General features: G+C 36.8%; 1 protein-coding gene across 3 annotated transcripts; it reads left to right on the forward strand.

Moving 5' to 3' along the window:
- Positions 5,629–12,460, forward strand: LOC107618238 (protein S-acyltransferase 10). Of its 3 annotated transcripts, XM_016320248.2 has the most exons (12): positions 5,629–6,013; positions 7,390–7,549; positions 7,742–7,856; positions 8,807–8,881; positions 9,015–9,083; positions 9,202–9,339; positions 9,426–9,459; positions 9,764–9,873; positions 10,479–10,565; positions 10,881–10,964; positions 11,750–11,815; positions 11,967–12,460. In XM_016320248.2, the coding sequence occupies exons 2-12, from the start codon at positions 7,456–7,458 to the stop codon at positions 12,139–12,141; spliced, it is 1,047 nt and encodes a 348-aa protein (XP_016175734.1). In that variant the 5' UTR covers positions 5,629–6,013; positions 7,390–7,455; the 3' UTR covers positions 12,142–12,460. The 3 variants fall into 3 exon arrangements, with proteins under 3 accessions (XP_016175734.1, XP_020966128.1, XP_020966127.1); XM_021110469.1 differs by lacking the exons at positions 5,629–6,013; positions 10,881–10,964 and having other exon boundaries at positions 7,216–7,549; XM_021110468.1 differs by lacking the exons at positions 5,629–6,013; positions 8,807–8,881 and having other exon boundaries at positions 7,216–7,549.

Consider the following 27,742-nt stretch of genomic DNA (forward strand, 5'->3'; position numbering starts at 1 on the left):
GTTAATGGGACACCTTGGCCCATAACTTTCACCACCACTTGTAACTTAGCCTGGAAAAGCAGAAACGAGCTTATTTTCAGTGAAGAGAGTTTACCAAACACCCAATTCAGTCGCATTGCAGTTAATCTTGCAGATCATTATCACTTTGCCCTAAATCTAACAGAGGTCAGTACCAAAACCTTAAGACTTACCAGAAAGGAATCAATCGGATGGGAACCGCCGAAACAAGGATGGCTTAAACTGAACATGGACGGCTCGGTGCTCCAACCTGGAAGTAGAGAGGCGTGTGGCGGCATTATCCGAAACTGGGAGGGCCGTGTGGTAGCAGGTTTCAGCATGAAGATTGGATGGGACTTTTATGTCGGCATTAAATTAGCAACGGAGATGAGAATCTCCAAACTTGTAGTTGAGTCTGATTCCAATTGTGCTGTGGAGCTAATTCAAAAGATATCAGTGGAGAAGCACTCTCAATCTACTCTAATTCGAGCTATTAAAGAGCTCCTAGTTGGCTTAGAGAGCGCCGTTGTCCGTCATATCTACCGGGAGGCAAATTTCTGCGCAGATGCTCTTGCTAAGGCAGGGCAAGAACAAGAAGATGGAGTCCATTGCTTCAAGCTCCCGCCTGCCATGGTCGCACATCAAGTGCTTGCTGATAGAAGTGGAATGAAATTCTCCAGAAGCGTTACACTGTGATCTTTTGTTGTCCTGGGCCTTGGGCCCCATTATACATAAAAAAAAAAAAAAACAGAGAGAACGAAAATGAGACAGATAGACATTGAGTTGGAGAAGAGAGAGATCTTTTTAAGAATTTATTAGTCCATATTTTTGAAAATTGCCTCTACGCGACATTCACATGGTATTTGTACCTAACACATCAATATATTATCGATTACAAGGGTCTTTTAGACTAATTTATCAAATTATTAAGGATTGGTTAGAGTTTTTTGAATTATAAAAAAATGTTTTGTCCTTTAAACAAATAGATAAAAAACAAAAAAAATATTTATTCTAATAATAGAAAATAATAATATCATTCTATTTGAATATTATATTATTTTTCTATAAATTCATACAAAATAGGCTTGCCAATTCATCGCACTTGTTATGTAGGTGCATTCTATAATTTTTTTATATATAAATTAAATAAAGTTAATCAAGTATTGTGCTAAGTATGGCTATTTTTTTTTCTAAATTATAGTAATGTTTCTTTTTGAAAAATTATTGTGCTAAGTTTGTTAACAGATTATCTATTCATACATTTAAATATTTTTTTTATCGCGATTTCGTTTTTAATACTCTTTTAGTTTATCAAATTTTTTCCCTTTAAACGATGATGTAATTAGTATTAGCATTTAAGAATAATTAGTATTAGTATTTGTTTTCAAAAAATATAATTGAAATTAGAAAATTGAGATACAGTGATTAGAGATTAAAGCTAAAATTTTAGTGTGAGGACACGAAATTTCAATTTCTTTAATACCTCTAAAAAATAAGAACACATGAGAATAAAATTTTTGAAAACGAAGACTAAAACTTTAATAACATTTATTCTCAAAAATATCTTCATTTAACTTTTTAAATTACAAATTTACTCATCAATTTCTATATGTATCTTAAACTAAATATAATATTGGGACATAACTCAGTGGAGTATATTTTATACTAAAATAATACAAATACTGTCTTTGTCTTCCAGTCTCAATCTCTCAATTTCAGTCTCCCTTCCAAACACAGTCTTAAAACACATGTTAAGATTACAAATTAAAGAAAAATTATTAAAATAAATTAAGTTTCTAATGAATTTATTTTAGTCCTTATATTTGGGTTAAATCTTAATTTGGTCCTTAATATTTTAAATGTCATATTTCAGTCCCAAAAATTTAAATGGGTGTAATATTGTCTTACAATTAAATTTGACACGAACAATAAACATGTTTAAGAGCCAATACAACATTTATATCAATACTAAAGAAAATCGGCCTACTAATGATTACTAATGTAAAAGCTTTTTCATTAATTATTCGAGTCAAATTTAACGGTAAAACAATATTTAATATGTTTAAAATTTTTAAGATTAAAACAGAATGTTTAAAATAGTTGAGACTAAACTAGAATTTGATCCGAACTACCAAAATACTACTCTATCCAAAAAATAAAAATAATTAAGAAGTAAATACCAATTCGCTACCTAAAAGATTCTAGCGCTGACAAAATAGTACCTGAATAATGTTATCAACAAAATGGTCCTTGAAAGATTTTAAAAATTGGCAAGCGTGTCCCTTGACTTATTAGAGCATATCTCCCACGAGTAAGATGCTGAGGTGGCCACCAAATTTTGATGATATGGCATGTTTCTTTAGCTAATTATTGAGTTGTCTTTTATAATTAATTTAACAATTACAAACTAAAAAAAATCTCCAATTCTTTTGCCCTAAGCTACCCACCTCCAGGTCAACCTCTACAAGAGAATTTTTTATTTAAATAAATAAAATAAATGTTTTAATTGCTGAAATAAATAATTATAAAAATTATTACCGAAATCCGTTCCTCGGCCTTATCTCGTTTACAATGTAAATGAGATAAGCATGAATGTATCTCGGTTACATTGTAAACGAGATGAGGCTGGGGGACACCTATATATACATAGTAAGGTACGCCCTTGAGCTCACAAATAGTTCCGAGACAACAACTCTGCAGTACCTGCAGCAGTTTCGGAACCTTGTTGTATGACTCCTCCCAATTCCCATATATTTATGTAATTGCCTTTTACTTTGCCATCCAGATCTTTTTGTAAGAGGGTTTGAAGTGATAGCTCTGCCGAACTGCACCTTGCAGGACAAGGATGCTAACGGATGGGTTGGACTGTATCAACGATAGGATGACATTGCAGATGAGGCCGCTATCCAATTGTCGATGGTCTTGGGACATGGTGGGTGCTAGACAAGTATGCGCTCCACCAACCCTCCGGACCTCCCTAATGAAATAAAACATCCATGGTTGGAAACTACTCAATATATAGCAATCATAAATGAGTAAGTACACCTCAATTAAACTTGAACTCACCAATATCCGATGTTCTGTCGGAGGGCAACACGGAGACTCTATAGACATCTATTTGCAGCTTGATGGCAATGCACATGGTACTTTAATTGGTCCGATTCGACCACTTAGTACTCAACACTTCTGCGAATACTGTAGTTCTTCACACCCTACATTACTGCATCTCACCATTTGAATCTGTGGCCGACCCGAAACTCAACCCCACCGTCTAGGTTGTAATCCTCTTTTCCAGTGTTGGAGATAGGAGATTTCTCATGCATGACGTCTAGATCCAATGTATGATAGTAACTTGATACATCTGATAGCGCCGAAAGGAGGGGGACATAGCGTAACGCTGTTTCGTCCGGCATCTCTGGTACAAACTCCTCCTCATCATCATATTCAAAAGAGTCACTATCATTGCTATCCGTAACATACTCTTCGTCGGAGTCTTCTTCACCCACCTCCATGTCTTCCACTGGTATGGCAACTTGAATCGGTGGTGGTGCGAGAAGTGGGTCATCCTGCACAAATGTCGAGTGTACAGAACCACCACTACCAACATCACAAACTTCGGCAGAAAGCTCCATCACTTGTTCTACCATAATTCTCCCATGGATGTCGAACATGAGTCGCACATGGTTGTCGCCGAGGAGCCAAAATAGTCGAAACCGGAAAACTCCATTATCCAACAGTGCTAGTAACCTATACCCCACCCTTCCGATCTCTCTTCTTCCTGTGCCACCAAGGTTACTCAATATCAAACATTTTAACTCGGACAATGAACTTACGCGCCGAGTGCACAATAGTAACGATTCTCACACTCAAATGAGATATACACGTGTCACGCGCACGTACCTTATCTTGTTTACACTGTAAACGAGATAAGGTTGGAGAACGGATTTCGATAATTATTTTTATAATTATTTATTTAAATAAAAAATCCTCTACAAGAGGGTTCATCTCGCACCTTCCACGGTCCCTCCTTCCTCCTCTATTGTTGTTCTAGGCACCACTACCACTACTGGTTTGAAAACCAGAGCCATATCCTTCTCAATTTATGATCCTCTCAATGACTGTACTTTTATTATACAATTAGATAAGCTAAACAACAAAACAAAAAAGTTCACAAAGAAAAACCAAAAATAAAAATTGAAGAACAATAAAAAATTAGTTCAGTAGCAATCCCAAGAATACAAATTCTGTTCATCAGCATTCAATAATCTCATAAATAAAAATTCAGCATAAGCTAGTTTTAATTTTGTTTACATTCAAAAGATGAAATTTGAAGATGCTGGCTTACCAAAAGGAATAGCGGCAAACGGAAAAATGTTGATGACGGCAATGAAGAACGATCTTGCTAGAGGCAGTGAAGGAGACTGGACTGTAACGAAGATGATTCTACCTCTGATGATCTTGCTGGACGATGATGAAGACGATTCTCCGTTGACAAGACAAAGAAGGTGACGTTTCAGCCTCTGACACAATAATTTTGCCTCTGACGATTCTGTTTAGGCGCATGAAGATGGCGTTCTTCTCGGGCTGGGTCAGGCGAGACGACGATATTCTCCTTGGCTGGGTCAGGTACGCGAAGACGGTGTTCTCCTCGAAATGGGTCAGGCATGTGACGACGGCATTCTCTTCGGACTAGTCTCAGGTGCGCGACGACAGTTCTACAGTGATCTTAAGAGTGAGAGGGGAGGAGCTTGGAGGTGAAAGGAGAGGACAGTGGCAGGCGATAATGAGAAAAGAGGTGGAGGCACATTTTCCTGCTTAGTAAAAACCAGGCAAAAGAATTAAGAATTTTTAATTTTTAAATTAATTATAAAAGACAATTTAGTAACTACCTAAAGAGATATGTCATATCATCAAAATTCGATATTCAATTTAGTATTCTTCTCGTACAAAAAATGATTCGACAAGTCTAAAGATACGCTTGTCAATTTTTAAACTTCTTCAAAAACTATTTTGTCAATAATATTATTCTGATATCATTTTGCAAACACTAAAATCTTTCAAATACCGAATTAATATTTAGTTATTTACCTCAACAATTAAACAAGTTGTCCACAGATACTTAACCTGCTCCAAGATAGGGGGTAGTTGAATCATGAATGATTTGGACATAGGGGTTAACTCGCTTGAATTAATTCCCTTAGTAATAACAATGACAATATGAAAAAGAAAAAGGAAAAAAAGAGAAGAAGAAAAAAATTGAACTAACAGTCTCACTCGTCAATCTCACCTTGCCTTCGCTGCTATAGAGTGGAATGAAGAACACAACGCTAATTACCCCCGAAATATGCGCATTGCGCACCCTCTCTCTTTCTTTCCCCAATTCCCCTTTCAACACAAGATTGATATACACATTGTTCTGAAAATCGAACCGGATCGGTCGATTCAACCGAATTAATCAAAAACCGGTTATCATGTCGATTCGGTTGATCATATAAACCTGTTTGTAAAAAACCGATAAGAACCCTAAATTTAGAAAGTTTTTTAGAAAATTTCCGGTTTGGCTACAAATTTCAAAACGCCACCGTTTTACATTATAAAAAAAAAAGAACCTTAAATCAACTACCCATTACCCCAAGTCACCAATGCCCCGGAGCCCCATTCCTCTCTGAAATTGGAAGAAAAAATCAACTCCTCAATCCCTAGCCATCCATTGACCCAGCTCTGCCGCCCACAGCCACAGCAGCCCCACAGCCACGTCAACCACCGCAACCACCTCAACCCCGAAGCCCCGTCGCATGTACAGGCATCGCGTGTGGAAGCTCGGCGCCGTCGCAGGAGCTTGACGTTGTCTCTTCTGTTCGAGAGCGCTCTCTCCGTGTTCGCTGTGCCTCCGTCACTGTCAAGCACTTCTTCGTGCTTCCCTCGCCGCCTGACATCTCTGTTCGTTCTGTCTTCATCCAATAGCTGGAACCTTCCCTCGCCGCTGACATCTCTGTTCATTCTGTTCGTTCTTCAGGTAGGTATTCTCCTTTTCTCCATTTTGTAGTATTTATTTATTTATTTGTGTATTCTAGCCTGAGTTTTGCGCCGTTCATTCTTGTGATTACTGGTTTTGAAATTTCTGATTTGTTCATGATTTTTGGTTCTGAATATCTTATCTTAGGAATCATTTATTTTGGTTAATTACTTAATTTTGTTCATAGTTTTTGTTAGCTGAATTTTGAATTTTGTTTGGTGTGACTTGGAATAAATTTGAAGTATTTATTTGTGTATTCTAACCTGAGTTTTGTGCTGTTCATTCTTGTAATTACTATTCATTGTTGTGATTAGGGTTCTGAAATTTATGATTTGTTCATGATTTTTGGTTTTGAATATCTTATCTTCTGTGACTAGGAAGTAGGAATCATTTAGTTTGGTTAATTACTTAATTTTGTTCATAATTTTTGTTAGTTGGATTTTAAATTTTGTTTGCTGTGACTTAGAATTATTTTATTTGCTGAGTTAATTTTGTTTGCTTGGGTTAATTTTGTTAATGATTATGTCAAATTTGTTTGCTGAATTAATTTTTTTTATGGTTGTTTTTGTTGTATATTAAAGATGGAACAATCATAAAGTGATCAACTACCACAAGACAATGCTGTCAATGCTGTTTAAGAATCCCAAACTGGTTCTTCTCAAAAAAATCTGATCCAGCTTGGCAATATTTTACTGTGATAAGGAAAATCTAATGAGTTGTATCTTTGATTAGTTGACAACTTGTTTCTTAATGTTTCTTTTAAAAGTAGAATATTATGTGTTTGTCACCGTGTGTTTTGGTTGTTTTTAGTTATGAACTTTGATGTTTGAAGTTGTATGTGAGCTTCTAATATTAAATTATGAATAATTTACGCTGTGAAATTGTGAAATTTTGAATTTTATTAGGTTAGAAATTATTAAATTTATATATTTAAAATTATATATAGATTTTTAATAATTTTATTTAATATTTAATTAAACCTATTGAATTTCGGTTGATTTCGGTCCAACCAATAAACCAATAACCTTATTAATTTATTAACTACGGCCCGCCCCGCCCCGCCAAAATCCACCAATTTGGCAGTGCGAATTTGGCGAATTTTTTTAATTTAGTGGGCTCCAAATCCTAGCCCGACCCACTTTCTTAGCGGGTTTAGCGGATCGGCCCGACGGATTCGACCCGTTTTGCCACCCTACTCGGATATACATCATACACCTATGTAATATAAAAAAATATAAATACAAAATTTAAGATGGAAATCCGACGTCCAAAATCACTTCTTACTGCTACTATCCATTTTCTCTCTTTTGCTTTTCTCGGGAAAGTTCGGTTCTTACCAAGAAATTTTTTTTCCCTGGAATCAAACAACACCGAAGACCGAACCAACACTCTCTGATGCGAATCGCTTCATTCTCACATGGCTCTGCTCTTAATTTAGTCTCATGACGATCGTTGGTATATGCCGCCCTATGCGTTCCCCTTGGGATCAACCCATGGAATGCTGCCTCAGATTCTTTCCATGCCTCATTGACCCTGGTGCGTTTGCTGCAATTCCTTTTTCTTTTTTGTTTAAATTAGCTTAGTTTTTTGTTTTATCTGAATTTGCGTGCTGAATGGTGAATGCTGTTGCTGAACTGTTCTGACTTTCATTTATGTGTCTTCCTAACAAAAATTATGCGAATTTTTTTATTTATTTATGCATTTTGGAATTTTGTCACTGAATTTCAGCTCGGAGGTCTGCGCTGTGCGTGAAGTTGGTCTTGGTGACTGTCCATTTGGTTTATATTGGCGTTCTCTTCTTAATTGATGGAGATTTGATAGAAAAGACTGAGAAGGAACCGATGTATGTTTTTTTCCCACTTTTAAGTCACTGTATTCTATTTTTTGCATCTTTTTTTACCATACTGAAACTTCAACTTAGTGGAGCATTAATGGGTTTAGTGGAACATTATTTGTACTTGACGATTTGTTCAATAGACCATCTAATGAAATGAAATAGATTGAGATACCTTTGAAAGAGAGGATAGCTTTGCTGATGAGTTGCACATAGTGAGAGTTTTTGACTGGCAAAGTAAAGTAAAGTGATAAATGTGCATTTGGGTTAATGAATTTATATGGATATTATATTATTATGGAAGTATTCTATACTTTAGACTTGAAAGGGGGCAAAATTAAGCAAAGGATGCATAGAAATATGAGGCTGAGAATTATCTATTTAGACATTTTTGGCAGGGACCTACCCATTGTTTGAGGCTATTTAATATCTAGCTACGCAAGCGAGGATGCTTTTCAGTAAATATAGTGCCTCTATCAATGGTTCTTTGCTTCCAACAAATGTTCCAATTTGAGAAGGACTACTAGGCCTTGTACTTTCATTTTTTTTTGATAGACTACTTGGCATTATACTTTGTCCAAGATGCATAGCAGTTAAAATTGGTGTTAGAATTTGTAAAGATTGAATTTTTGGCAAATCATTCGGGCAAAATTCCAGCTTCAAAATTCAGGCAAATAGTATTTTCCCATTTAATAAGCATTTAGCTGACTGTTCTTGATACATCTTTTCTAATGCTAATATGGCCGATGAATAGCAACAGATTCCTTCTGCACTTCCATCAATTAATATGAGAAGTGTGCTGGAAGTCTGAATAATTAGTAGAAGTTAATAATTGTCTAGATTTACGTATTGTTCTGCATGAATGTCTGTTTCAGTACTTTCATGTACTTTTGAGGTGTCTTATTTTTTCCAATTTTTTATTTTATGATTATTATTCTTTTTTTTTGTTCTTCTGTCAGGTACACTGCTTGTTACTTGCTGCTGTTCTTTGTTACTTTAATACAATACTTTGTTACATCTATTTCTTCTCCGGGGTAAACATCACAACTATTTTCTTCCTTTGAATGGAGCGGATGTGGATTATGATGTGTAAACGTGATATTTATATTTATATTTATATCTTCCTGATCTTCTTTGTTTTTGCATATGCTACATTTGTGTGCACAGCTATGTCCTTGATGCCATGATGACTACTGAGAGAAATGTCCTATACAGAAAGACATCAGAAGCCTCAAAGTAATTTATCATTGTTTTCATCCTCTTCAAAGGTTTATTATGTAGTGACATACGAAGAAAATTGATGTATTTGATCTCACCTAACTATTATTGTCAATTTTGTCATGTTTAAGCAAAGTCTACCGGCTTCAAGCAAAAATGGGAGTTTCGTTGTTGCTTTCGAGGGAACTCAGGCAGGAAAAAATATTTCAGGAAATAATACACCAACATGGTCAAAGTTAGTGGCAGACTTGTATCCTATGGGAACAACAATCAGGTAGATAGGGCTGCCTAGATAATCTTTAATTTTATGCTCTATTAATTAAGTTTTCAAAATTATTTAGGGTTTTCTCTGTCTTGCAGAACATGGACATGCAGCTACTGTAACGTGGAACAGGTAATGATATATAGTATGTAATACGACATATTAAATACTTGTGCTATTGCATTGCTGGAATGTATGCTCCAAAAAAACAAAAATGAATAAACAAATTTTTAGTTACAAATGAAAAAAGGTGGACTTAGCTGCACTATATAAAATGGTTTTATTTGATTTATATATCACTTTTTGCGCATGAGGACTTCTTACTTTGCATAGAAACTGTTCACCTCTTGCAGTTGCTTTCTTTTGTTCCAATAATGTAACACTCGATTTGATGATCAATCATTTTTTTTTTTTTTCTTTCATGACCATTATCCAGCCTCCACGATCAAAGCACTGTCATGATTGTGACAAGTGTGTTCTTCAGTTTGATCATCATTGTGTTTGGCTTGGTAACTGTATTGGGCAGGGCAATCATTGTCGATTTTGGTGAGTCAATTATATGTAATTTCATCATTTGCATGCCATTATTGAAGCTCTTCTATTGTACACTTAATTTGAGCTAGCTAGTATGGAGATAAGAACTTCCACAATTAACAAATCTTTAGCTTATTGATATTAGTATTTATATCCGTTATTTATTTATTTTGAAATATAGGTGCTTTCTTCTCCTGAGTTATATGTACTACTAATTGGATTAAAATAAGATTTCCTTAAGCAATCAATTTTACTTGAATGCAAGAGATGTGGTTACTACTGGATTAGTGGATTGGGTCTTAAACTTCTTGAAAATTTAACTAATAGGGGTATAACTAATGCAAATCGAAAACTTTTGAGACAAACTTGAAACAAAATAAAATTAGGGGTATGTTTGAAACTTTTGACAAACTTTAGGGACAAAAAGTATACTTTACCCTTTAAGATACTATCTATCTTGAGAATATTAAGGCTGTGCTCTCTATGTTATAAATAATATGTGATCATGATGCAAAGGAGTTACTTCTATTAAGTTGTTTTATGTATATATGTGTTAAAGTATTGTAACTATATTTTCCTTGTTATGAATCCTTCTCCTTAATGTCTAAATACTTTAGGTGGTACCTTTGTGAAGAGACAGCGTTGTGCCTCTGGACTGGCATCTTATATATTTCATACTTGAAGGATCACATTAAAAGTGCTTGGTATGATATCTGATTTATTTAGTAGTAATATTTTTTATACTGATACAGACTCTCGTTAAAATGAAGATGATAAATAATTGTTGTTGGTTAAATTGTTGAAGAGGGAAAGCAAGAATGTAAGTGACAGCCCAATCTTTGTGACTGTGAGGTGGGTGGGTCACGTATTATCTATGCAGATTCCATCTCACCCCAAAACACACAAAAAAAAAGAAAGAAAGTAGCAAAAAACAAAAGGAAGGAAGCACAATGCTCGTGCAATCTACATTTTTTCCCCTTTATATCTGAAATTAGAGCATGATTTTATGATGCTGTCAGGTGGCGGGATGCAATCATGATAGTACTGTTGATCACTTTGTCAATCTCTCTTATATTTCTACTTCTGCTACTTCTATTTCATAGGTAAATATTTGTCTTTCTAGTTATGTATTTTGCATTGGTTGCATTTGTTTAGATCTTCATGTATACTTACTGTTTCTAAAGTGCCATGCTCTTTTATGTTGAATAGTTAATTGTTTCTGATGTCTTTTGCATCTGATCTTCACGTGGAGGGATGGGACATCGGCTTCTGTTTGCTTTCAGTGCACCAGTTTAATATGACTGCATGTGGTTCTCACTTCTCATTTTGGTTTAATATCTTTAACTCTACAAAATGAAGACTAAAACTATGTGACTCTCTAACTTGTAAATTTTTTATATATTTGAAAGAACTAAGACTAAAACTTTATATCCGAGAAGCTATTCCTGTAGCTTCTGCTAAAATATTAGGAATAAGTTCTTCTAAGATTGTGATTAATTATTTGATTTTTTTAATTAAAATAAAAAATTGATTTATTTTCCTTACTTAAAGAAATAGTTTGTACGGAGTAATAGTGCAGTAGATGTAAAGGAAGATAGTAGCGCTGCAATCACTTAGAAGCAATCACTTAGAATAGTCTATGTATGTATGTTACAGCATACATATATATAATTATATATAGACTATGCTAAGTGAATGTAGTGTTACTATCTTCCTTTACATGTATTGCTCTATTACAGTATTACTCTTTACATAGTTGAAACAAATGCAAGCTCTAGGTTTACTTTTACTTTTACTTTATGGCCCAATGTCTCCATCATGTTCACTGTTTAGTTGAGCATCCAGGTTAAAGACTATAACAATCACTGATGTTTTGATTTCCCTGCAGTTATCTTATTTTGACAAATCAGACTACTTATGAACTTGTAAGGAGAAGACGGATTCCTTATCTAAGGTTAGATTAGCTATAGTCCCTTGTTTTTCCATTACTTAGTATTTTCAATAGATCGAATCTTGGCGTTTAGTTGTTTTAATAATTGTATGTTGGTGGTTTATGTTTCTTGGGATATCTCTCTTAAGCACATCATTCATCAATTCATTTGCAGGGGAATTCCTGAAAGAGTGCATCCATTCAGTAAAGGAGTATCTAGAAATGTATACAATTTCTGCTGCGGAAGTAGCAGCGTATACAACATGGAGCGGCTCCCGACACCTCAGGAGACAGAGGAAAAGTCAAGACCGTACACGTGTCTGGATGTCGTAAGCTGTCGATGTTGCTGATGACTGTTGTAAACAAATTGTATAAGTAGGAGTCTTTTTCCCTGAGAGTTTTATTGTGAACTTGAGGCCATTTGCATTGTGATTTTCCATGTCATCCATTCTTTGTTTAATTGTTTTTTGGAAGTGGATGTTTTAAGTTTAATGTATAGTTGCAGTGCTAGAGTGTGTCATTTTGCCAGTGTTGAATTTCTCAGACCTGGGATTCTTGGAACACAGGGCACCATGCGGAATTGTTGGTTGTGGTAGTGTTGATTGTCGTCGAAGCAATTAAAGTTTTAAGGTAGATGAATGAACAGAGTGTTGCTCACATGCTTTTTTTGACTTTTGGTTTCCACATCTTATTAGAACTTAGAAGTCAAATTTTTGAATGTCCAATTAATTTGACCGTAAAATGTGGCTTTGGTCAGCGGCACAGATGTAGTTAAAATACTTCTAAAGAAGCTTCGTGTTTAAAGAAGCTAAGAACAAGGGGGAAATCGATTTGAGTATTTAACAATTTGAGTATTTAACATTAAATTGACAAAGTAAACGCCGTTAGTTCCACTTTTCTTCTCTCAATCTATCGCATTAAATAACAGGGGATGAGGATGGCATCTTTTTCTCCAACTGGCCAGCAACACGTTAATCAACCCTTAAAATCAAAATCAGTTATTAAAATAAGGGTTTAGTTAAGGGTTTAGTTAATATGTATCCTTAAGACATATGATAAAATTATAAATTAAGAGAGCATTTATAAAAGATAATGTAAAATTTAGATTCTCAATGCATTTGTTGTGTATTTATTAAAGTAGTATTTAAAATTTTTTATTACTAGCAACCTTAACTTATTTTTTATTTAAATTAAAAAAATAATATTTACCGATTTAAATAAACCTATAAGTATTTATCAAATTACATTTACAGTCATATCTCGGATACAGTGGAAAAAACTAAAAAACGAACGTTCTGTGATATGGGACGCGCTGGTCATATCCTGGGTGTACCCGAGATATGAACAAGAGAGCATCTCGGATACACTGCATTCGAGATATGCTCATATTCAGATATTCTGACATGAAGCAGTGCATCGAGATACGTGCAAAGAAGCAAAACAGGACACTGCATCCGAGATATAGTCAAGATCTGATGTTATGAAAATAAGATTTTAATGTAATATTTTATAATTATTATTAAAAAATAAAATATTTTTATTTATAAAATTTAGTGATTTCACATAACATGAATATTTTTTTGTGAATGATCAATTTTTTTAAAAGAATTTTAAAATAACTCCAATGATCGAATTTTATTCCAATTTTTATATATATTTTAAATAATTATCCAAAATATTTTTACAAAATTAGAATCAAATCGACAAATTAATCGCTAACTAAAAAAATTGTTTGTCAATCGTAAAAAATTTATGATTTTTAAGTTATTTTATCATATTTTTAAATTATTTAAATATTTATTTATCTTTTATATTTTTTAAGATAATTTTTGTTAATAATACAAAGGGATAAGTACTTTTATTTATCACTTGTTCTGTTGGACGGGAAGGATCAATGATATTTATATATGCAGAAAACAGAAAAATGTTATGGTGCACCTATTCGCTTTTGTTCGTTACACGACGAAAGGTGGTGCTCTGAAGGCTATTGCGGAAATGAACCAATTTAGGCTGCGTGGTAAAACTATGTCTGTGAGGGAGGCCAAATTTAGGAGGAATTTGCAGGCAGGGAACAGATGGGTGACTGTGGATAATCGACGTCAGTTGGAAAGGAGGTCAGAGAAAATTCTTCATGAGAATGAGGAGGTGAAGAACCCTGTGGTGGCCGGAACAATGGCAGGAGACCGAACGCAAGATCAGCAGGGTGATGAGTGCATGAAAAGGGTTGAGATACCTATTGTAGCATCGAATATGGAATGGTTGGCCAGGAGCTTAGTAGGATGCACAATAAAACCTATGGATATTTGTTCTTTGAGGAGAGTAATACACACAAATTGGCAGTATGTGGAGGATGTTAGGGAGATCGGGGAGACTAAAGTGTTATTAACTTTTGATACGGTTGAGCACGCTCAGGAGGCTTATACGTTTAAACTGGACAGTATGTTGCAGGTCTTTCATCAGGTCCGGCGGTGGGAAGAGTCAGAACGGTGCGGGACTCGCAGGGTGTGGTTGGAGTGCTACGGAATGCCAATTCATGTCTGGTCGACAGAATCATTCAAAGCGATAGGAGGCCTATGGGGGGACGTTCTCCAGTGTGATATTCCAACAGGTGCAGGGGATTCATTTAGGGTGGGCAGGTTTCAAGTGGCTACTGATGAATTTAATGAGATTAGGGAGAGGGTACATATTGTTATTGGGGAGAAGGGGTTTACAGTATTCGTGAAAGAGGTGGGAGTAGAGGTTAGTGGAACGGGGATTTCGGTGGAGAGGAAGTCAGTATATGAAGGGAGGGCCGCTGATGGGTCTGGTGAATATAATCTGACGAAGGCGGCGGTGCTTTGGGATCCGGCGGCGGCCATGATTACTGGAGGTATGCAGGGGGGTGATAGTGGGAAGGACATAATAATAATTCCTGAGATGCTATTGAATGATGTGAACGTTGAGTTTTTGAATTTGAAAAAGATTGGGGATGCAATTGAATTGGAGAGTAGTACACAGAATAAGGGCAATGAGGTTATGCAGGGATTTGGTGTGAGTGAAGAGGGGGATTCTGACAGAACGGTTACACAGGGGTTCGGTACTGGGGGAGAAAGGGATTTTGTGTGTTATGGTACACATCGTGGGACTGCTCCATTGGGCCAGCCATTAAGGAACCAAACTAAATGCTATCTGGAGGGGTGTGAATTGGGCTTAGATGGAACAAGCCCAATACCAACTCAGCAGGGTAATGGGACACGAGTGTTAGAGGGAGTGCAGCTAGGGTGTGGGAGACCGGATGGGCCTGTGCTGGGCTGGAAGGTGGCGAACCGGGTTGATGGATCCCTGACCCGTGAGAAGCTGGAGTGGGTAGCGGGTAGGCAGGTTGAGCGTGTTTCTTCTGCTGCATCTGGGAGGGACATGCGAAACTCGGCGACCAAGCTTGTGAGTGAGGAGGGTGGAGCCGGGTGGTCCAGGCCGATGGTGTAGAGCCAGTCGCAGGGTAGTTTCGTGGAAGACGTGGCTGAGGGGAAGGGGTTTATGCAAGATCGGGGTATGGGAGAGGAGGGTGGACGCGGGAAGGAGAGGAGGCCGGGGGTGTGCGTTGGACAGGAGGGGCAGCCGAACAACGCATGGTTTCTTGCGGATGGAAGTAGCGATGTGGGGGCACTGCCGAACATGCCTGACCGAGGAGAAGAAGCGGAAGTTAACCGCCTAGACCAGGATGCGAGAATCTTAGTGGAAGAGGAAGGATCTGACACGGACAGAGGAAAATTCACCACAGGAGAGGGCGACGAGATATCCAAGGAAGCAGAGGTAGAGGAAAATAAGATTACCTGGGCTTTGGTGGTGGAATCTGGAGCGGAATTGTATGATGACGAAGTGGATATCATGAGTATTTTGCAAGCTCAAAATGAAGAAATAGCGAAAAAGCGAAAACTGGCAAAACTAAAGGAAAAGGCAAGACGGAGTCGTCCAAAGAACAAACATAAGGTGAGCAGTAATTTGATTAAATGATTGTGAGCTGTTGGAATATTAGGAGTTTGAGGGGGGATGGAAAGTTCAGTATGGTAAAAATGTTGAAGAGGAAATATAACATAAACATGTTAGGTTTGATTGAAACAAAAAGAGAGGATATTTCGAAATATGATGTTGGCAGGATTTGGGGGAATAGTACGGTAGGTTGGGAGTTTGTGGAGTCTGATGGGGCATCCGGGGGGCTGTTGTTAATGTGGGATGATATGGTGTTTCAGAAACGTAATTGTTATAAAGGAGAGAGGTGGTTGTGTGTTGAAGGCGTGTTAACAAAGAATAATTTTCAGTGTGCTTATTGTCTAGTGTATGGGGATCACGAGAGGGAGGCAAAGCGGGTGGTGTGGGAGGAGTTGAGCTATATTGCAGGCTTGTGTTCGTTTTCTTTCTGTTTGTTGGGGGATTTCAATGAAATTCTGCAAGCGGAGGATCGTAAAGGGATGCGGAGCTTGCCGGTCTCCGCGGAAGATTTTAAGAGTTGGGTTCAAGACATGCAGTTGGTGGATCTACCCCTTACTGATAGGAAGTTCACATGGTTCAGGGGTCAAGCTTGTAGTAGAATTGATAGAGTGTTGGTTAATATTGAATGGGTGGAGGAATTTCCTGACATTAGGCTGAAAGGTGGTCCAAGGGGTTTGTCGGATCACTGCCCGTTGATTGTGGAGGTTACAAGGGTTGGAGGGGAGCATCGACCATTCAGAAGTCTAGATTCTTGGTTCACCCATGAGGGTTTTCTTAGGATGGTAAAAAATGAATGGAGGAACTTGGGACGAGCTCCGTTTCTTGGTAAACTGAAGGCCTTGACGATACCTCTGAGGCAATGGCACAAAGATAACTTTAGTGATATGGAAAACAGACTGAAAAGATTTGAGGATGAGATAAAGAAGCTGGACGATCAGGTTAGTGAAGGGATCTATGATGGTACAACGGAGGCTAGGAGGAAGGCATTGGTGAGCTTTTGTGAAAAGTGGTATATTAGGAAGGAAATCCATTGGAAGCAGATGTCCCGGTCCCAACATGCTAGGGACATGGACAGGAATACCCGGTACTTTCATAATATTGCATCGGCTAGAAGGCGGAATAACAGAATTGATGCTCTGATGGTTCATGGGCGGCTTGTAAGGAATCAGGCTAGAATAAAGCATGCAATCAGGGGATTCTATAAGGAGTTGTATCGGCAGGAGTTTGCACCAAGGATCGGTGTTCGGGATGGGTTGTTGAAGCAAATTGACAGGGCTGAGGCAGAGGTGTTGGAGGTTGTACCGACTGCAGAGGAAATCAGGGAAGCAGTCTGGGATTGTAAATCTTCTAAGGCCCTAGGTAGTGATGGCTTCAATATGAATTTCATAAAGAAATGTTGGGAAGAGATTGGTCAGGTGTTCACGGCGGCGGTATTGGAGTTCTTCCAAAGGGCAAAGTTACCATCAGATGTGAATTTAACATGGGTGACACTGGCCCCAAAATTTATGGGTGCAAAGGAGATAAAGGATTTTCGGCCGATTAGTTTGGTGGGATGTGTGTATAAGGTGATTTCGAAGGTATTGGTGAGAAGAATGAGGTCGGTTATGCCAGGCTTGGTGGGAGAGACTCAGACGGCATTTGTGAAAGGCAGGAAAATTCATGATGGTGCTCTCATAGCCTGTGAGACGGTTCATTGGCTCAAGGCGCGGCGGAAGAAAGCGACAATCATTAAACTGGATTTTCATAAAGCTTATGATAGAGTCAGGTGGAGTTTCGTGAATATAGTGCTACAGAAAATGGGATTTGGACAGCGTTGGAGGAATTGGGTGATGGAGTGTGTCAGTTCGGCAACTATGTCTGTTATGGTAAATAGGTCACCATCCAAGCCGTTTAACATGGAGCGGGGCCTCAGACAGGGGGATCCTCTTTCTCCTTTTCTGTTTGTGTTAGTGGTTGATGTGTTGAATCGGATGGTGGGAGAAGTTGTAAGGAATGGGCGCATTGAACCGTTATTGGTCGGAGGTGAGCATATAGCATTGTCGCACTTACAATTTGCAGATGATACAATATTGTTTTGCCCCCCGGTAACGGAGACATTAGTGAATTATAGGAGACTTCTGCGGTGTTTTGAGTTGATGTCGGGACTGAGCATCAATTTTGACAAGTCAAGTCTGATATCGGTGAATTGTGAGCAGGATTGGGTAGAACAGGCATGTGGGTTGCTGGGACGCAAGCAAGCGGTGCTACCTGTGAGATACCTCGGGATTTCTTTGGGGGCGAATCCACGGTTGGTGAAGACTTGAAAACCGATCATAGATAAGGTGGAAGAGAAACTCAGCCTTTGGAAAGCAAAGGTTCTAACCAAATCAGGCAAGCTTGTTCTCATCAAATCAGTACTGAATAGCCTACCGATTTACTACTTAAGTCTATACAAGATGCCAAAGGCGGTGGCGGATAAGCTTATTGCATTGCAGAGACGATTTATGTGGTGCAAGGGGGATGGTAATGACGGTATCCCGTTGGTCAAGTGGGAGTTGGTTCAGGCACCAAAAAAGGCTGGGGGACTGGGAGTTGGGGATGCAGTACTTCGGAACACAGCGCTATTGTTTAAGTGGTGGTGTCGATTTTCAAAGGAGGATTGTCCATTGTGGAAGAAGATTGTATGCTCGTGTAACAACTTGAACCCTGATGAAATGCTATTAACTCAGCAGTTACCAGCGAAAGGAGGGCCCTGGAAAGACATCTGTCAATTACATATAAAGGAGCAGCGGATAAGAGACAAACTGCTTAATGGCCTAGCAATGGAGGTAGGAAATGGGAGGCGAACCTTGTTCTGGGAAGATAACTGGCTGCAAGGTGGGCCGTTGAAAGTGACTTTTCCGAGACTCTTCTCTCTCTCGAATCAACAAGGATACATGATAGGGGATTGTGGCTTTTGGGATGGACTCGAGTGGATATGGAATTTCCAGTGGAGAAGGGAGTTGTTCCAATGGGAGTTGGAACTTGTGAACCAGCTTCATGTGAGGCTAAGGCCGGTGAAGTTGTCAGAGGATAAAGAGGATAATATGGTGTGGAAGTATGATAGTAAAGGAATTTTTTCTACCAAGTCAGTTGTGCAGGTCCTACAATCGGAGTATCTGTCGGAGGAGATAACGAGTTCCAGTTTCACAAGTTCAGTTTGGCGCGGTTTGGTACCACCGAGAATAGAGCTCTTTGGGTGGTTTGTGCTGGTGGTTAGAGTTAATACTAAAGAGAGGTTGAGTAGGCTAGGTGTTCTTAGACCCAATGATAATTTATGTGTACTATGTAAGAAGGAGATAGAGTCGGTGCAGCACCTATTTCTTCTATGTGAATTAACATGGCAGGTGTGGTGCAGTTAGTTGAGGTCTTTTGGTGAAGTTTGGACTATTTTTGGAACTATAAGGGAACTGTTTGAGAGGTGGACCGATAGGCATAAGCGAAAACAAGATCAGAAGAAGTGGCTAACATGGTTCTTTGCAGTGATTTGGAACATTTGGGTGGAGCGCAATGCTAGGATTTTTAATAACAAGGAAGCAGGTGTTGAGATTGTTATCAGGAAGACGATTCTGAGCTACAAAGAATGGACAAATAGTGATCCTTTTGAGTGTTGATGACAACATTGGAAATATTAGTTTTTTTAATGTTTTTAGGACTTGTTGTTTAATTCTGTTTGCTCCACATTACTGTGTTGAGCTTTCTTTGGTTCAAAAAAAAAGGTCTGGGGTCAAAATCAAAATCGTCCCCGACCTTTTTTTGTTATTAAAATAATCCTTAACGTTACAAAACGTTATAAAATCGTCCTTTTTCACTTCAATTTTATTTTTTACCATATTACCCTTCATTATTAATAAAAATAATTAAAAATAATATTAAAAAATTAAAACAAACTTTCTCTCCCTTTCTTCTTTTTCTCTGAACCACAACCACCCTCCTCTCTCTTTTCATCTTCCTCTCCTCTTTTCTCTTCTCCTCTGTCCACTTCCTCGCCGAACCAGAGAACCACCATCGCGAGCCACCTCCGCGATCCCAGAACCCACCGCGCCAGCTCCTCCTCGCCGTCGTCCACCATCACCTTCGCGTCAACCACCTCCACCACGTCAGCAACCCTAACCGCCAGCGAGCCTCTCTTTCTTTCCTTCTTTTCTCTTCCCCTGTCTCGCACACCCCTGCACCTCCTCGAACCAGAAACCACCATCATGAGTGAACCACCGAGCCTTCTTTTTCCCAGAACCCACATCGCCACCGGTTCTCCTTTGCTCTGTGCGAGACCCATCACCTCCAGCTCGCTCTCCTTTTCACTGAAACAAAACTTTCAGAGCAGCGGAACAGAGCCCCTCTCCTTCTCAAGCACATAACCGAATCACAGACCACCATGGCAGTCCTTCTTCCCCCTTCCGTCATGCCCAGACCGCCAGCAACCCATCAGCTGCAGCTATCCCTGTCGCTACCTCCCTGTCTCTGCGTTTTCTTTTTCTGTTTGCAATTAGGTTCTTAATTAATTCTGTTTAAATTTTGTTTGCTGTTTTGGTTAAGAAAAATTGAAATTGAAATTGGGGTTGGGGTTTTGAAGAGAGGGGCATCAGGAAGGGGATGGGGGTTACGGGAGTGGGGCGGGAGTGGGGGGGGTGGATTTTTGCTCTTTTTTATTTTTAATTATTTTTATTAATAATGAAGAGTAATATGGTAAAAAAAAATAAAATTGAAGTGGAAAAGGACGATAACGTTTTGTAACGTTGATGATGATTTTAATAAGAAAAAAAGGTCGGAGACGATTTTGATTTTGACGCCAAACCTTGGGACAAAAAAAATACTTATCCCTAATACAAACTTTCAAATACTATTTTCCTAGTTTATCTTTATTAACATTTTTATACACAAAAGTTTAAAATTTAATTACTGTCAACTTCACAAAAATTAGTTTAAATTTTTAAATATAAAATTTTATGACATAATAATAATAATTATATTTAACTTAATTAAATTTAATTCATAAAAAAATTTAAATACTTAACATTACTCTTTTGAATACCTGACTATATCTCGGATGCAGTGTTCCTATTTTGCTTTCTTACGTATTTCGGATGCACTGCTCCATGTCAGAATATGAGCATATCTCGGATGTAGTGTATTCGAGATGCTCTCTTGTTCATATCACGGGGTCGGTGCATCCGAGATACGTTCGTTTTATGATTTCTCTCACTATATTCGAGATATGACTCTAAATATATTTTAGTAAATACTTATACGTTTATTTAAATCGGTAAATATTATATTTTTTTAATTTAAATAAAAAAAACATGATAGTAGCCTAGTTATTCAGTAGCAAAGCTTTTTTTTAAGTTTCGTTTTTCATGATATTTCAATCCAACAAACCTTTTATTTAAAAATTTACTATTGNNNNACGTATTGCAACGTAAAAAGAGAGAGAATTGTTTATTGCTGTATGTTTGTCTGAGTCTCCTATTTATAGGCATACAAAAGGTAACATTTTTAACTTTCATTAAATTCATTTTCTCTTAAAAATGGACATCTACCTATTCAATCTTATCACAACACTCCCTTTGGATATCCATTTAGGATTATGTCTCGTTAAAATCTTACTAAAGAAAAACCCAATGGAAAAAAATTTTAATGAAGGAAAAAGAGTACAATATCCTTTGTGATGGGGACTGCCTCATTGAAAACCTTGTCAAGAAAAACTCAATGGAAAAAAATCTGACCAAAGAAAAAAGAGTACAGTCTCCCCCTCTTGTCGACATTATTTAATGTCTCGAAATCGACGCATTCAAATCTGATGTACCAATCTTTTAAAAGAGGATTTTGGGAGTGACTTTGTAAATAAATCTGCCAGATTATCACTTGAGCGGATCTGTTGGACATCAATTGTCCCTTGATTTTGAAGATCATGAGTGAAGAAGAATTTGGAAGAAATATGCTTTGTTCTATCGCCTTTGATATATCTGTCCTTAAGTTGAGTAATGCATGCTGTATTATCTTCAAATAGGACAGTTGGAGCTATCTTCTGATCAATCAATCCACATGATGACATAATATATTGGATCAAACTCCTGAGCTAAAAACAATCGTGACTAGCTTCATGTATCACGAGTATTTCAGCATGGGTTGCTGCTATCGTCTATTTTGTGGACCTCCATGATATAGCTGTACCACTATATGTGAACAAATATCCTATTTGAGATCTCCCTTTATGTGGATCAGACAAGTATCCTGCATCTGCATAGCCAACTAGTAGTGACTTGGATCCATAGGGATATAATAATCCCATATCAACCGTTCCATGAAGATATCGAAAAATTTGTTTGATTCCACTCCAATGTCTTCTGGTTGGAGAGGAACTATATCTTACTAGTAAATTCACAACAAATGATATATCAGGTTGTGTATTATTAGCAAGATATATTAGTGCTTCAATGGCATTAAGATATGGTACTTCAGGACAAAGGATATCTTCATTTTCTTCCTTAGGACGGAATTGATCATTTTCCACATCTAAAGATCTTACGATCATTGAGGTACTTAATGAATGTGACTTATCCATATAAAATCTCTTCAAAATCTTTTCTGAGTATGTTGTTTGATGAATAAAGATCCCACTTTTTGTATGCTCGATCTGCAGGCCGAGATAAAATTTAGTCTTTCCAAGATTTTTCATTTCAAACTCTTCTTTTAGAATTTTTATAATTGTTGGAATCTTTTCAGGAGTTCTAATAATATTTAAATCATCAACGTACACAGCAATTATAATGAATCCAGATGCAGATTTCTTTATGAAAACACATGGGCAAATATCATCATTCTTGAATTCATTTTTGTCCAGATACTCAATAAGACGATTATACCACATTTGTCCAGATTGCTTTAGACCATATAAAGATCTTTGCAATTTAACTGAGTATAACCCCTGCGAATATTCATTGGATGGTTTAGACATCTTTAGTCCTTCAAGGACTTTTATATAGATATCCTGATCTAATGAGTCGTATAAGTAGGCTGTTACCACATCCATTAAATGCATATGCATTCTATGATATGCGGATAAACTGACCAAATAACGCAATGTTATTGCATCTACTACAAGGAATATGTTTCCTCATAATCTATACCGGATCTCTGTGAAAAACCTTGTGCTACAAGTCGGATTTTGTAGCGTACAACTTCATTTTTCTCATTTCGTTTTCTCACAAGTACCCATCGGTATCCAACAGGTTTTACATCTTCAGGTGTATAGACTACAGGTCCAAAGACTTCACGTTTTACAAGTGAGTCTAATTCAGCCTTCATGACTTCTTCCCATTTTGGCCAATCATTTCTTTGTCGACATTCTTCGACTGATCTTGGCTCAAGATCCTTACTTTCATGCATGATATTTAATGCCACATTATATGCAAATATTTCATTGACAATTGTCTTATTTCGATCCCATTTCTCTCCTGTAAAGACATAATTTATCGAGATCTCGTCATTTTCACAATTTTCAGGTATCTGAACGTCTTCTGACATTAAAATTATATCAGAATGTTGGACAACTGCAGCTGTTTCTACTATATCTTTTTCAACAGGAATCGTATTTACCTCTTTTCTTTTTCGAGGATTTTTTTCTTTGGAACCGACAGGCCTGCCACGCTTCTGGCGTGAATTTGCTTCAGTGGCTACTTATCCTACTGGGACATCAATTCGAATTGGGATATTTTTTGTTGGTCTATAAGATTTGGTTATCTTCTTTGTATCAGAAAATGCATCAGGCAATTCATTTGCTATTCTTTGCAAATGTATAATCTTTTGAACTTCTAGTTCACATTACCCTGATTGAGGATCCAAATGCATCAAGGATGATGCATTCCAATTAAGTTCTTTTTCAGGAAGCTTATTCTCTCACCCTAATGTTGGAAATTTTGATTCATCAAAATGACAATTCGCAAATCGGGTTTTAAATACATCCCCAATTTGTATCTCAAGATACCTTACTATAGAGGAAAAATCATATCCAACATATATCCCCAATTTTCTTTGGGGTTCCATTTTGGTGTGAAAAGGTGGTGCAATGGGAACATATATCGCACACTCAAATATCCTTAAATGGGAGACATTTGGCTGTTGGCCAAAAGCTAATTGCATAGGAGGAAACTTATGGTAAGGCATTGGCCTCAAACGAATAAGTGCTGCAGCATGTAAAATAGCATGCCCCCAAACTGAGGTTGGGAGATTTGTTCTCATTAGTAAGGGTCTAGTAATTAATTGGAGGCGTTTAATAAGTGATTCTGCTAACCCATTCTGTGTGTGAACATGAGTTATTGGATATTCAACACTTATTCCATTAGCCATACAATAAGCATCAAAAGCTTGGGAAGTAAATTCACCAGCATTATCAAGACGAATTGCTTTGATTGGATTTTCTAGAAATTGTGCTTTTAATCGAATAATTTGAGTAAGTAATCTCGTAAACGCCAGGTTGCGAGAAGATAATAAGCACACATGTGACCATTTCGAAGATGCGTTTATTAGGATCATAAAATATCTAAAAGATCCACATGGTGGATGAATAGGTCCACAAATATCACCTTGAATCCTTTCTAGGAATCCAGGGGACTCAAATCAAATCTTTACTGGTGATGGCCTTAAAATTAACTTTCCCTGAGAACATGCAGCACAACAAAATTCACTAGTTTTAAGAATCTTCTGGTTCTTTAGTGAATGTCCATGGGAGTTTTTAATAATTCTCCGCATCATGGTTGTTCCCAGATGACCCAATCGGTCGTGCCAAGTTATGAATTCATTTGGGTTAGTAAACTTCTGGTTTACAATGGCATGTGATTCAATTGCACTAATCTTTGTATAATACAACCCAGATGAAAGTGAGGATAACTTTTCTAATATAACTTTTTTATTTAAATCATTAGTTGTGATACATAAATACTCATGATTTCCCTCATTCATTGTTTCAATATGATATCCATTTCAGAGAATATCTTTAAAACTCAACAAGTTCCTCAGAGACTTGGTAGATAATAGTGCATTATTTATTATAAATTTTGTTCCTCCAGGAAACAAAATTATAGCTCTTCCGGAGCCTTCTATTACATTGTCCGAGCCAATAATAGTATTAACATATTCTTCTTTTGGTACAAGATGGGTAAAATATATATTACTTTTAAGAATAGTGTGCGAACTTGCACTATCCTCAAGGCAAATATCTTCACAATATGTCCTTGCCATTTTTCTTCAAAGACAAATAATAATAAAATGAGTAAAAGTACATGCACAGTAAAATTGTTCATATTAATACTTAACAAACACACATATTAAACTATTCTATTATTGATCAAATAGCCAATATTTCCTTTAGGATCTTGAAAGAAATTAGATACATCATAATGAGTGGTGGAATTTTCATCATTTGAAACAAAAATTGTTTTCTTTCCTTTGTCATCATTTTTCAAGGATGCTTGAAAAAAATCAACTAAGTGCCTTGGGGTACGACAGGTACGTGACCAATGGCCTTTTCCACAACAACGGAAGCATTTATCCTCAATTGATTTACTTTGCCCATTGTTTCTTTCTTTATCCCACTTCTGATGAGATCCTTTCTTGTGAATATAATTCTTCTTCCTTCCATAATTTTTCTTATTACCAAAATCTTGCCATTTACCTCTTCTAAGGTTATGATTTGCCGCATTTGCTTTAGGAAATGGGGCGGCGCCAGCTGGGCGCACTTCATGATTTCTTAAGAGCAACTCATTATTGCGTTCAGTAACAAGAAGGCAAGAAATTAGCTCAGAATATATTTTTTTTAAATCATTTTTCTCGATACTGTTGCTGCAGGAGCACATTCAAGGCATTGAAGGTCGAGAAAATTTTCTCTAACATATCAGGTTTGAGGAAGTATCACCGTCTTTTGATGATTGTACCTTTCTTCAAGGTCTTTCCACAGATCTGCATGATCTTTTAATGTGGGATATTCATTTTTCAATCATACGTCAAGATGACGACGAAGAAAAATCATGGCTTTGGCTTTATCCTTATGGGATGTATTATTTTCAGCCTTAATGGTATCTCCAAGATCCATTGAATCAAGATGGATTTTAGCATCTAGTATCCATGATAAATAATTATTTCTAGATATATTAAGAGCATTAAATTCAAGATGAAAAAGTTTTGACATAATGAAAATTTGTTACCTGGAGTCTTCCTAAAATTTGATCAGAGTCTCGTGCTGATAACGTATTGTAAAACAACTAAATAATTAAGGATAAGATAATATAAAATAAAATAAAAAAGTATAATTAGATAATTCTAGTAGTAGTATTTACCACAATTACTATCTCAATATAATAGAGATAATTAATATATTTACTCACCTAATGAAGCATTAGCCACCACAAATTATCCATTCATTCCTATCAGCCTTATCACTTTCATTTCTTTGCTTTCACCACCGAATTGAACTTGAAAAAAAGAAGAAAGAAAGGCCGAGAGAGAGAATGTGAGCTTCCATGGAAACTATGAGTTTTCAGCTTCAATTTCTTGAGATCCGTAACTCCAATAAAAATCTAATCCAGTAAAAGTGTTCGTATCTTCCTCCTTTACATGTTGGCATTACTTTTATTTGGTGGAAGCTGACGATTACGTAGCTCTCCTTCCTCTTGAGTTCAGAGTTCTAGGAGGCACACATGATTTTTGACGCTTTCCTCTTCAGCAGTTCGGTCAGAAAGTTTCTCCGAATTTTTTCGTTGATTTTGATTTCTTACGGAGGTGGGGGTTTGTTTTTAAAGCTAAATATTTTAATTTAAGAATGCCTAAAAAGCTTATTGAATAATTGCAAATAATTTATGAGAGTCTAATATTACTAATTGATGTGAATTTGTTGAATTGTGGTTGTGAATGGTGTTTAATTGGTGTTGTTTGTTAAACTGAGATATGAATTGAGTTTGAATTGAGGCTGTAAATGTTGCTGGAATTTCTAGTCAAGTTAATTTCTTAGTTTGATTGATGATTTGAGATTTGTTTGATAATAGTAAGTACGATTGTAATGATTTGGGAATTGTTGAGAGAATGAAGAAGTCCGTAAGGGTGGTGAATTCGAATGTTGAGGGAGGTCCTGTCCAAGTTTTTATAAAAATATAAAAAAGGTGATTTTGATTTGTAAATCTGACTTAAAAGCTTATTTTGAGAAATGTTTCAATGTTGAGAAAAGAATAGGTTACATATTTACACATATTGAGAAAATGGTTTTATATTGAAAGGTTTGATTTATATTTCTAAAGTAAGGAATGACTTGGATTTAAAACTGTTGGAAAGAGTTTGAGAAAACGTTGGTTGATTTATTGGTAACAAATGGAGAGTTGAAAATAATTTGATATTGAAACTAGTTAGCTTTCAGATTTATAATGGTTTATTGGATTTATCAATGATTTTTGAGAATTGAAAATGATTTGGTAGGGACTCTGGAAGGGTGGTATAGTCCGAATTTTAGAGAAAATGTTGCCGAATTTTTATAAAACTAAGACTTTATTTAAAGTGTTATTTAAAAGCAAATTTGATTTTAGAATATTATTTGATTTCGATTTATTACAAAAAGAGTTTTGTTTTCAATTCGATTTATTAAGAAAAGTATAATGTTTTAAACTCAATCTTTTGAGAAGGGATTTTGCTTTAAGTTATGTTTTGAGTTCGGTTTGATAAGAAAAAAAAGAAGAAGAATGAAAAGTAAAGGAAAGAGAGATAATTAAAGGAATCTCTACCACAGGAGAGCAGAGAACAAAGATTAAATGAATATATTCAGTAAAGGAATATCTGCCACAGGAGAGCAGATGCGACTTTGTTTTGGCCTTAGTGCCAAATGTATAGTGGGGACGCCTACACACTGAGAACTGTTTTTTTCCAGATGTAAGCACATTGAAAGTCACACTGTATACGGCCTAGCCGTAAGACTTATGTAAGCAC

The sequence above is a fragment of the Arachis ipaensis genome, chromosome B09 (assembly GCF_000816755.2).
Source record: "Arachis ipaensis cultivar K30076 chromosome B09, Araip1.1, whole genome shotgun sequence".
In the NCBI taxonomy this organism is placed as follows: Eukaryota; Viridiplantae; Streptophyta; class Magnoliopsida; order Fabales; family Fabaceae; genus Arachis; species Arachis ipaensis.

Bases quoted from the DNA above. Each gene is read 5' to 3' on its own strand.
- LOC107618238 (XM_016320248.2), top strand. From the start codon at position 7,456: ATGACGATCGTTGGTATATGCCGCCCTATGCGTTCCCCTTGGGATCAA. The intron at 7,550-7,741 runs GTGCGTTTGCTG...ACTGAATTTCAG, and splicing joins TCCATGCCTCATTGACCCTG to CTCGGAGGTCTGCGCTGTGC. The intron at 11,816-11,966 runs GTTAGATTAGCT...ATTCATTTGCAG, and splicing joins AGACGGATTCCTTATCTAAG to GGGAATTCCTGAAAGAGTGC.